This window comes from Haemaphysalis longicornis, unplaced genomic scaffold (assembly GCF_048455015.1).
Source record: "Haemaphysalis longicornis isolate Haplotype H1 unplaced genomic scaffold, Haemaphysalis longicornis Haplotype H1 scaffold_12, whole genome shotgun sequence".
NCBI classification, from domain to species: Eukaryota; Metazoa; Arthropoda; class Arachnida; order Ixodida; family Ixodidae; genus Haemaphysalis; species Haemaphysalis longicornis.
The window spans coordinates 101,808,190-101,820,534 of NW_027526225.1; the positions used below are offsets into that span (position 1 = coordinate 101,808,190).

The 12,345-nt window shown below is 47.2% G+C and overlaps 1 protein-coding gene across 1 annotated transcript in view; it reads left to right on the top strand.

The window, feature by feature from the left end:
• Positions 1-12,345, top strand: part of LOC144163112 (uncharacterized) — a 51,403-nt gene that overhangs the window by 14,549 nt on the left and 24,509 nt on the right. The window contains exons 5-8 of the mRNA XM_077693920.1: positions 507-566; positions 2,732-2,884; positions 4,278-4,340; positions 8,569-8,771. Coding sequence (XP_077550046.1) covers positions 507-566; positions 2,732-2,884; positions 4,278-4,340; positions 8,569-8,771 — 479 coding nt within the window. The remainder of the gene's footprint in view (positions 1-506; positions 567-2,731; positions 2,885-4,277; positions 4,341-8,568; positions 8,772-12,345) is intronic.

The following is a 12,345-nucleotide window of genomic DNA, read 5'->3' on the forward strand; positions in this document are numbered from 1 at the left end:
AAAAAGATTGTGGAAATCTCCGCCAACGGCTCTATCGAGGAAGATTTGACGAACACACGTCCTTCTACGACGCTTGCGTCTGCGTAGGTTAAGCGCGTAGGCGATGATGAGCTCATTTTGGGGCTTGAAGAGCATCGACCTCCGCTAACAGCAGCTTGCTTGATCGGCGCCACATTGAAAAATGCGAAACGCAGTTGCCTCAGAGCGGCAATTGGCCGGTCTTATAATGCGTGCCTTACCGAAGGGCTCCATATGAACATAGTCGGTTGCTAGCGGCGTATACGGAAGTTCCAGCAGTTGCGCAGATTGCGATAAGTACGCCACTTACGGCGGATGCGACTGTACTCTGAACGCGGCCTAAGGCTTGTCGGGTTGTCACTTTGAGTCTAAATAATTTATCATTGAAGAGTACCGGGAGTGGTCTGGCTGAGCCGCGGCCAAGAACTCAAGTCGCTTAACGTGAACTCCATTGCGTGCCGTAACGGTCTCGATCTGGCGCGTTTCAGGCACCGGGTTCTACAACGCGGCGCCTGGCGCGTGCAAGGACGCCCACTGTTTGACCAAAGGTGCGCCAACCTTTCGCCGCCCTTTACGGTTTCCACCTTGAGAACTAGAGGAACCGCGCTCGTGGTCCAACGAGGTGGTTTGGAAAGTCCAACATAATGGCTATGCTGAGACACTGGCAAAAAGCCATCTTGGGCCTGACGAGGCCTCTGCCCATTATACAGCTCAACCAACAGTTGCAATGTACATTCATATACCCTAAAGAAACAATTTAGCAGATTAATTAAAAGCAGATATAATGAAACGTTCTTACACAAGAGCAATTTTATGGCATAATTAGTCATAATTTAGGCATTGAACCAAAAAGCATAATTTTGTTCGAGATAAAAGCAATTAAAAGCAATTTAAAGAGTTTACCGGCACGGGTAGCTCTATTAATCCATTGAATTAAATAGGCTTAAGTACATTGCCAATAAAACAACCAGTGACAGGGTTACGCAAAGTCCGCTATCCCCGATGACCGCACATGTCCAAGGGCGGTTATAGCGAACCGTCGTAAAATTCCGAATCCTTTTAGTGCTTTGTTGTGCTTTAGTGCTTTGTTGCTTTGTTGAATTAGTGCTTTGTTGCTCACAACACACCATATTTGGTAGCGCGTGTAGGGAAAGTGAGGAATGTTACTGTTTATGTCGTTTACCGAGGCGAGAAAATTTGCAGGAAAAACATTCTTTTAAACGTCTTTTATACCATCCCCGTTTCTAACTTTCCTTATCTGAGTCTTTCGGTTAAAATTTTTGGGTGGAGGGGGATGGTACGGCATTATATTCCTGACTTAGGAGAACCAGGCGTGGGATTTCGATTTTGATACTTTTATCCCCTTTTTGTTCCCTGAAGCAAACGCTTGTTTCCGTGAAGCGTAGGTGCGTTTCTCAAGATCAAAGTAGGCAGTTGGAATATCGCTATCCGTGGGGCAATTTCGCACTCCATCTCGGTGACAATCACTCCGTATTTATTTTTTTTATTTTTATTTATTTAATGTTTCCCTATTTATTTATTTATTTATTTATTTATTTATTTATTTATTTATTTATTTATTTATTTATTTATTTATTTATTCATTTATTTATTTATTTATTTATTTATTTATTTATTTATTTATTTATTTATTTATTTATTTATTTATTTATTTATTTATTTATTTATTTATTTATATACCTAGCGCCGGGTGGGCATTATTGTAAGGTGAACGAAACGACAAAAGATACAGGTAGTATAGCACAACACGAACAGCAACAAACACAATTTAGAAATAAGAGATAACATCGTCACTCTATACATGCATAACATTCCAAAAAAAGACAAGAGTACAAACAACACATGTATAAGAAGTGTGCACAACATGAAAAGCAACAAAACATATATATTAAAATAAAAGATAACATCCACACTTTAAACATAAATAACATTCTAAAAAGGAGTACAAGGCAACACATCTATAAGAGCTTGATGCAAGTTGTAGATGGTTAGATGAAGTTCAAATGCTGCACATAGGTAACGTCAAACCTAGTTAATCCTGTAATGCCCAAGCTATCATAAGATACGCCATCTTTCGGATTTTCGTACTCGCTCCTGGGCCTTTCGGCCGCCAAGCAATGCTCACTGTAGCATTTGATACCTCCTAAGCCTTTGTCAAAAAAAAAAAAATATAGCTCGATAACTGGTCGCCTGAACTTCCAAATACCGTTTGTAAGATAGACTCCTCCATCGCACGCGCGCCCGGCGGGTCTACACCTACTTTCAATGGATGTATGATGCACTTTTTTACGGGGTATATGACACGTTATAAACTTATTTTATATGTGGGTGTACATATAACTACATGTAAATGTGTATAAGGTACGTCATAGACCTACATTATATTTATAGGTATATATATACTTACTTTTTATGCGTTTGATAGATTACGTGATTTTATACCCCTTTGGAGAAAAAAGAGATACTTTACCTGTTTTTACTGTCGCAAAATATAATGTAACAAATCATTAGAATTTTTATCTATAGTTTTTGTTGTTTTGGGCATTACAGGGTTGAACAAAAATTCTGCAAAAGTCCATTTTCTCCAATTACAAGTAGAGGAAGCAATGCCGACCCCTTTCCGCTTCACGCAAACGCCAAAAGCGATGCTCGAGAGCGCGGATTGCGTTCGCGTCTGCTGCTCCCTTTCCAGGCGCAGGCGCCGTTCGCCACTTGAAGAAGGACTACCTGAAGTCGGCCTGTACGGATTTCTACCAGTTCGTCTGCTCGCACCACGACGAGGCCGAGCCTCCTCAGGTGGTTGCCCAACACGCGCTGGAGGACGGACTCCTGGCCATCATCAAGTGTAAGCCCGTGCCTTTCACGGCTCCAGTTTTAAGTAGAGCCACGAGCACGCCGTTCCGTCGTAGACGCTGTCGTCGCGGCGTAACCCAGAGGCTTCGAAAGCCAAGAGGTTTATATCGTCATAAGCGTCCGAAACTCGTGAACCGCTGGTGCTGGTCATATTGCTCCCCGTTGATTGGCGCAAAGAAAACTGTTGGTACATTTAGGGCAAAACATAAGTAACTAACCAGTACCGCCCGCGTTTATTTAGTTACGAACGCTCGTTGGGTTGGTTTGGACGATAGCAAGCGAAACAAAAGCGGCAGTGCAACGCTGGCACGTGCGGGAAAAAAAGCAAGCACAAGAAGAGGCAGGGGGCACGCGAGCACTGCGAAGGCACGAAATTTGAATTGCATTGGGTGGTAGCAGTGAGCGGATAACGGCGCTACAGCCCACTATGGCGAATCACTGATCTGCATACCGACAGCTTTCACGTTGAGTGGAACGGCTGTAATTTTTTGCTGCCTTTGTCTATAGGACAGGCTGACGAGCGTCACGATTGAGGTGACACAGGAATCGTGCTCCTTAATGGTACCTCTATAAGGGCACCACTAAGGAACACGATAATGCCGTGCCGTACGATCATTCCGAAGCCGAGTGTAGCCGAGGCGGTACCGTCGGTTGATACCCGGCTTCGGGATTATCGTGCGGTTCCGCGTCCCGGTTACAGCCCACGAAATAGCGAGGAAGACGGTCATGACATCGCTCGCTTTCGAGCGGTTCTCTTAAGGTTTACGTCAACGTTACATAGTTTAAACGATGCCCTGCCTCCCGCGCCACTATTAGCGTTGACCGATGAACGAGCCTGCGCTGAAAAACGGAGTTCGACCTTTACTATATGGCCGCAACTGGAGCAGCACTGTACTACAACTTCCCCGTTGTGCATGATGTGTGTGCGTGCTTGTCACTTGCTTGTCACTAGCGCGCGCCCTGAGGTGGAAGCGAGCATCCTCTGCGTTCCCCCAATAAAATCCTGCGTATGCTACATCTGTGGGTATGCATGCGTACTTACGTCTGCGTGTATGCGTATCAATAACATTCCTGTCACCCAAATACCCACTTCCTATTTCCAAAATTCGACCCAAGCATTCGCGTAGATGAGGAAAACAATTTACTTGTCATAAGATATTGATCAGCAATATCACCATAAATGTCCTTTTTTGTTACGGAATCTGGCAAATTTCTCTGATATTGGCGTACGTAAAGGCGCGTGCAAAAATCGACCCCCTACTGTGCACGTTTACGTTTAGCACGAAAAGTTCTGAAATGTGCTGTCCCATCAAGCACATGATTTCCAAGCCTAACTGTGTGAATGTTTTTTTTTCTATCTTTCTTTTTTTTTTTTTTTTTTGCAGCCAACGAGATGTATCCGGAACTCCAGACAGCCAGACAGCTGTACAAGGAATGCCTGAACAAAGGTACGCTTTACGGAACGCTTAACACGTTACTTGCGTTTCATCGGTCGATTTCCAGCCCAATCCACTGATATTTTGTGATGAGTGCCTCTAATTAGACATCAGAAACTATGCAGCAAAAAATAGTTTGTCGGGCATGCACTGCGCACCATACATGGGCACTGGTGGAGCATCGTCCTGCAAACTCGCAACCAGCTTTGTCTCCATTTAAAATCTATTACAGGCAGATGCACAGCACCGCTTACAAATTTTATTACATGCTCTGTTACATATCTTACGTTATCATCGTCGTGCCAATTTAAATTCATTGGGACTTGGCGAACTTGCGGAATTTCTTCGTAGGTACTGTTTTGTCGCGTTGGACGAGAAACTTAAATCATGCGCACATTCTGCGCTGCTACGAGCGGTTCTCACTCGCTAATTGAACCCTTCCTGAATTGATTGATTGTAGGGTTTAACGCACCGACGCAACGCAGGCGATGAGGCGCGCCGTTGGGGAAGGCTCCGGATTAGTTTTCACCACCTGGGGATCTTTATCGTGCGCCGAAGTCTCGTGCCTTCGTGAATTAACTAAGCCGACTTCGACAGAGGAATACGCTTCCTTGCTTACGCTGATACTGTTCGTTCATTCTTTATCGCTTAGTATCTATTTAGGATTAAAAATTAATTACGAGTTTGGCGCATTATTTTTAGCTTATTTTGTATGCATTCCTTTCCTGCACAATCTCGAAAGACGGTCGGCGTACACGAGTTTCCGGAATACATGCGCCCACATGGCGCACGCTGTGTCGGTTAATAGAGACACGTCACGCAAAAAACAAATCTCGAGCGTAGTGAACGTATCCCCGTTGTTAGCCCCATGGGTGAAGGGGCGTTTAATACAATACTTTAACTAGTCCTGCACTGTAGTAGCTTACTCGCTAGTAAGGAGTAGAAAAAATGGGGCTAGTTGGTACATACTATACTCTTCATGCGTTAAGGCAGTGGGTTTCCACCATAAGTGTGCCGGGGATACCTTTAACTGGGCTCGCAGGAGTGATGGGGGATTCCGCGATGAAATACGCAGATCGGAGTCGTAAATATCAAACATTGTGCTCTTGTGGTCGAAGTCGGCCATTGACCTATTCATTTCGCGCCTTTTTTTTTGTTTGGTTTTTATGCTGCTTCGTATTATGCTGTCAAAGTTATTTTTGCAGCTGAAGTCGCCGAAACCGCTGCTACGCGTATTTTTGTTTGTCTGGCTTTCTCGCACACCTGGAGTTTTGAGCAAAAAATTGCGCCCATCTCCCCGCGAGGGGAACCCTGTGTAGATGCGACGCATCGTGGGGTTCACTTGGTGTTTCCGTTGGATTGATTCTGAAATCACGTGAAACGTGTCGGGAACGGGTAAGATTATTATGTTTTATGATTATTATTCTGTTTTATTGGCCAATCTTGGTCAATCTCTCTAAGTGGTGTGCTAGGGGCTTCGCTGTCGCAACGACCTTTACTCCATCATTGTTGCTGTAAGTGGGAGCTTCTTTTCTTTTATTGCAAGTGTTAATCATTGCCCCATCATGCGTTGTATCAGTAGCATCTTGACGTTGTTTGAATGAGTCAAGGATATAAGGCGCGTTCGTAGTATTTGGTTCTGTTTCCGTTTTGTGGCGCAGTGGGAAGAACACCATGTACCTCGCGTTCCGCCAACTGGGTCGTTGGATCGGAACCGGGCGCCGCTAACTATTATTTTTTTTTATAGTGTAGGGGGAGGGGTGTGGACGGACAACAACGCCGTATGGAGGGACAAGGCGAGTGAATGAGATGCAGTCGCGTCTAAAAGCTGACTTTAAAAACGTGTGCTACGCGGAGAAGTTAAACTTATGCGCCATTCAGCGATGCCAGTTTTATATTTTTTTAGGTGAGGGGTCACAAAGAGAAACGAATAGGTATAGAGGGGGGATGCGGGGGGGGGTGGGGCACAGCTTGGGTGTGCCCTCACGAACTCCCACACCCTGATATGCCGTCGAGAACACATTGAGGTCCTCAGGCCCCTTTTCAGATCCGCTGCTCGAAGGTTCACGCGGGGCAGCACTGACAACGGAGCTTGGGTACAGGGTAAAGCGCGCAAACCGATTTACCTGTGCAATCCAGAACGAGCATGAAGTATTAGGTGCAACACGTGAGTCACGGGACTACCTGAAGTACTTGAGGCTACATGGGTAGTCATGGGACTACCTGCAATAGCACCCCGTAGCGAGCTCTGATATGTTGACGCTGCGTGTCACCCGGAGCGACCCACTGCTGTCTGAAGCGCTGGTTTGCTGCAGCTTGTATGAAAAAGGTCTTCCAAACTTTATCTTGAGGTTCTGTCTTGAGGTCTACGTAAGCGTCCGCACGTCGGTGAGTCATGTCACCGATGTCCACAAAAGTAACTCCATCTAGGGTAACGTCATCATAACAAAAGCCGCGCCGAAATAACGGTTTGTTTTAGTTGTGAAGATTGCACGACGTTAGTGGCGGTAATTGTATCCGAATGACCAAAAAGCTCAAGAAGGAAAGCCGATGCAATCCTGGGGATATTTTTTACGCCGTGTGGTATGAAGCGGCACTGTAGTGCCAGACCGGTAGATCGTTGCCAGGGTTGACCCCAGGATTTAAAGCACCGACGCAACGCAGGCGCTGAGGCACGCCGTAGTGGAGGGCTCCGGATTAATTTTCGCCACCTGGGGATCTTAGCGTCCGCCGTAATCTCGTACAAACGGGTGTTTCTACTTTTTGCCTCCATCAAAAAAGCAGCCGCCGCGGCCGGGAATCGAACCTGCGTCCTCGTGCTCACCAGCACAACGTTTTAGCCACTGAGCCACGGCAAATAATGAGTAACGTACTCGGTGACGGTATTTAGCCACTTTCTTCGGCACTAATTTCATGTCTGCCACAAAACATCTACGGTTATAGGCCGCGGCTGGTTGAAAAAATTAGCAGTGGCTTAGGTCGGCGGCTATGCCAAGTTATAGGTAGCCTGAGCTGAGGTTGAGATAGTGATTCTTAGGTTTCCTGGTTGTCTTGGATTAGCTTGATTATCATGCTTACTGCTGCTAAAACGATTTCCAATCCAATTCGATAGAGCCCAATCCAATCGCGGCAGCGGCTCTGGCGAGCCAGCTGTGCGCCGTGCGACGTCACTGCTCCTCGGGCATGCGCAGCACTGCTCTCCAGAAACCACGCGAAACTGCTCAGCCTCGGCCAGTGTAGCTCATGCTACAAACATTGCTGCTCGCTCATTGAAGAACTAGAGTGCTCTACAAGCCATTTTAGTAGAAACAGGGCTCCCGGGGGTATCTCACAAGTATAGGGTCCCTATTTACGCCCACCCGTACGGCCGTAGACAAGGGCGCACGTCCCACGAAGGTGGGCACACGATGGCGCGTGGGTTCGCTTCGCTGTCTGATCCATTGTTGGTTCCTTTTTTTTTTCTTATTGCACGAACCGATTAGCGATTAGCATTTGGAGCACAGAAAACGCCGCCCCATTTTGTCAAGTATGTGTGATCCACAGTGGACGTAGGGTTTAAACATAGGCGCCGCCTCGTCCAGCGCAAATTGCGCCCTTCAATTCTCGGGTCCTCTTTCTTTAAAGTGCAGAGCACTTTAGGGGCTCGCCTTGTCCTAGCTCGCTCGCTGGACCCAAGTAGAGCCCCACGGCGTTCCGTCGTAGCCGCTGTCGTCGAGGTGACCCACAGAGGCTTCGGAAGCAAAGCGGTTTAGTTATAAACGTTCGAAACTCGTGAACTGCTGGCGCTTGTCATACATCTCCCCGTTGTTTAGCGCAAAGAAAATTGCAGGTACATTTGAGGCAAAATATGCGTAATTAACCGGCAGCGCCCGGGTTCATCTAGTTAGGAACGTCCGTTGGGTTGCTTTTTACAAAAGTAAGCGAAAAAAAGTGGCAGTGCAACGCCGGTTCGTGCGGGGTGAAAAGCAAGCACAGCAAGTACAGAACTGCCGCTGACGCTGTTTCAGGCAGGGGGCGCGCGAGCACTGCGGAGGCGGGAAGTTTGAATCGCATTGGACAAACCCCCGTAGAATTCATCAAGACATGACTGAGACGGGGCGGCGAAGAGCGTGATGGGTGGTAAGAGTGAGCGGATAACAGCGCAACAGCCCATTATGGCGAATCACTGCTCTGCACTTTCGACAGCGTTCGCATTGAGAGGGAAGGCTTTATTGATTTTCCCTCTTCTGCCTCCGCGCAGAGGCCGTGAGCGAGCGGGGCTGGGACCCCTTGAACGAGCTCCAGGAGACGACGGACCTCGCTGGCTGGCCGTTCACCGACCCCATGCAACAGCCGCTCATTTGGCGCGCCGCGGCTCGACTCCTGCGCCGGTTCAACCTGCCCGCACTGCTCTCCGTCGGCGTGGAGAAGCACCCGCACAGTCCCGACACCAATATAATTTCGGTACGCACGCTGGCACCCTCCAGTGCTGGAATAACAGATTAAGACAGGCTCGAACATACCGTATTTTTGCGCGTATAACCCGCACCAAAACTGCGAAAATTTCAGTGGCAAAGTAGGAATGCGGGTAATACACTGGGTTTTTTAGGGGCGAAGCTTCTCGTGCTCGGGCCCGGTCCCGGCCGTACACGGCACATTCGGCACATTGATGATGATTGTGGCAGGATCCCCCTTGGGATTGGCCAACCAAAGATTGGCCGAAGAGGTCATAACATTCAACGCTTTCGTTGCTACCTAACAAGGAGGAGAGGAAGAAGACGTTGTCGTTCGTCGCCTGCGGTCTCAAGACTCTTGCTCAAGCCCTGTCCCGTCAATCGCTGCTGCCATACACAACGGAATGATAATGATTGTGGCAGGATCCCCCTAGGGATTGGCCAACCAAAGATTGGCCGAAGAGGTCAAAACCTTCAACGCGTTCGTTGCTACCCAACAAGGAGGAGAGGAAGAAGAGGTTGTCGTTCGTCGCCTGCGAGCTGAAGACACGTACCGGGGTACGCGACACAAGACGCTCTGCAGAAGGCGACGGCCAAGGTGGCTAAAATGTCACACACCGAATTCGCAAACTTACCAATGGAGATTCTCATCGTCCCAAACAAGCCCTACATAATCACCACAAACATCGACGTCGTCGACGGGCTTGTCAACAGAGCGGTGGAAAGCTTGACGTGTCGAGTCTTTATATAATGTGTGGGCGAATGTTTCACGAATTTACCGATAAGCATTTTAGCTTCTCCTCTCTCATCATTCATTTTCTGGAGATGGCGGGATTTTTTTCTTTAGTGCAGCTTCACGGCAATTGCGTTGTGCCGTGAAGATGACCATCTGCGCAACAGTGAGGACTGCGACTCAAGTGATAGCTCTAGCGAGAGCAGTCACACTGAGTGAATTGTGACTTTCGCCTTGCAGTCAGTGTACTCTACTTGTTAGATATACGCTTTTTCTGTCTACGTAGCATGTTATGTGTTGCTTGAGCAGTAGCTTTTGGGCAGCCCATACGCAAGGATTTTTCTTTTCCGGTGGGCTGAAAGCTGGGGTGCGGATCATTTGCTGGGCCAGTTATACGCGCGAAAATACAGTATCTGTGAGCTTGGTGTGGTATGGTGTGTGGTGCGGGGAAAAACCAATGGAAAGCGCGGGTCCCTTTTGCGATGAAAAAATTAAATGGAGTGAAGGCGTTCGCCAGAGAATTCCTGTTGCAGCCAGCGCCACCTGTGTTTTTAAATCGAGCTAAAGGTATTTACGTCACATATAAGGGCATGTAAAGTTAACACGAGAAAGGGTTCGTCGAACTAGAATCAAGCGCCTGTACTTCCGTCATTTTTGCGGCGCTTCACGGTCGCATAGGATCCCTATGATCATGTACGTCTGCTTCTGCAACTAAGCTCACCTCGCGTTCTTCGAGGTGGCACTATTTCTGGCAGGAAGGGGACCGTTCATCGCCCTCTTAGGTGTCGTATGCTCCGTGAGTTGACTGTTTCCGCAGCAGCGCGAGTATTGATGACATTATTGACGGGAGGAAGGGACTTCTATACTCCCAGCTCCCATAACAAGGACACGTCCTACATTAAACACGTAATAGGCTCGTCACAGCTTCAACGTTTCAAATATCCTTTGTAAGATGCTTAAACACCCTGTGCGCATTTTTGCTCGCATACCGACTAGTTTCGTGCAGGGTGAAACGTAGACAAACTCCCTCCGCAACCCCCCTCGTCCTATTATTTACCGACAGCCTGCGGCTGTGTCCATCGCGCACAAGTGAACAAACAATGGCTTAGAAACGCAGTTACCAATCGTTATGAATCGAAGTAAAAAAATGACGTCATTTAAATAGCACAAATTAAACTTTGTTACCACCACTTATCAGCCGAACCGTGTGTAAAAATCTTGTCCAATGGCACACACAAGTTGTTTTGATTTTAAAAACACTTTAGCACACAGCACGACATACCGACGCATTCAACACGCACAAGGCACACTGACCGCAAATAAATTGAGGAAGGCAACCAACGGGATACATGGGAAGAGCGAGTATATACTTAATTACATTAAAAAAAACATCTCCTTTTCTTTCTTTTATAGCCAGCAGAGGAAAGCCCTCTGATAGGGTCGGTGTGCTTGTCACAAAGATCAAATATTCTAGCCCTAATTTTAGAATTATGCCTTTTAATGTCAGCATATACAAGTCAACATGCGGATTTACAAAAACTTCTTAATCGTGAGGTTGAGTGCAAAAAGGGCCGTAGTTATTACGTTCAATAACTTATTGAATTTTATTGAATATCAAACACCCATTTCACACCCTTTCAACTCTTTTCAAGAAGGGTGTTTATTATTTTAACACACCTTCTGCCGAATGGGTCTAAAGCTACAAATTATGGCGTTGGAACGCAAGAAGAGAGGTGTAAAAGAATCTCCGAAATCGGAGGCGTTCCCTTTTACAGGGGTGAACGTGAACATTTTCTGCGAGTGGAGTAGTCTGGTACCTCAGTGTTTAAAATATTATGAATTGGGATCATTTATTAACGGCGGAGCTGCTTCAGGCTGAGTTTGGTCCGGTTGCGACCACCAAAAAAATAAAACAAGCACTGCGCTGCCTGTAAAGGGTACACCACCGCAGCTCGGTATTATAAAGGCGAAGCCCACTTCTGTGACTGCACGAGTGTGAGCACAAGGGGCATATGCCTATGCGCACCTGTTACTATACCACTTTAAAGGTGATATAGTCTTTTTAAGCTACAAAAACGCAACATAATTGGCGCAGCTTGCACCAGTACTGCAAGGCTGGCGAGACAGCGGAGCTGAGGGTCGACCTAGCTTGTTTCCCCCTTGGATCCGATATCAGTGTCTGGGACCGACCGGAACAGCCTTATAAAATCCGGCTAAACTTGGCATCACCCGTCATCCCTTAGCCTAGCCAGAGTCCTTCAATGCTTTTCTGGTCACGAAACTCCGGCCGAAGCTTCATTCAGGGACAAAAGCTGCCGCTAGGATCGCCCCTGTTAACGTGAAGGCTTCGCCGGCGGTCGACGACGCTTCCTGGCCGGCTGTTTCTCCGCCGGCACGCGCCTACTTTCATCTGCTCTTCATTTCCACCAGTAAAAATGCGAGCGAAGTTTTTGAGTCAGCTTTTGAGTCAGTCAGTTGTTTTTGAGTCATTTGTTGTCCCGTAGCTCAGCTGTGAAACTGAGGCAAGATCACAGGTGTTACTGAGGCACATATGTTGCAGTGTTCGTTCATTCCGGCAAGCACCGCTACATTCTCGCTTCGAAAAGGCGGTCATCTGGCGTTTTCAATTTTTGACTAGCCTTTGCAGCCGCCTGCATGACCTTTGCAGCCGCCTGCATGATTTGAGTGAACTAGCGCCAGAATTAAATCTGTATTTACCCCTGGGCGCGACATGCTGCGCTGAGCAAATAGGTGTGCAAACGTACAGCACGTTGGGTTAGCGCTGTGTTTATGCAATTTTATAGCGCGCTAATAATGTAAAACTATAATCGAGATTCGGAAAGTTAGCGTG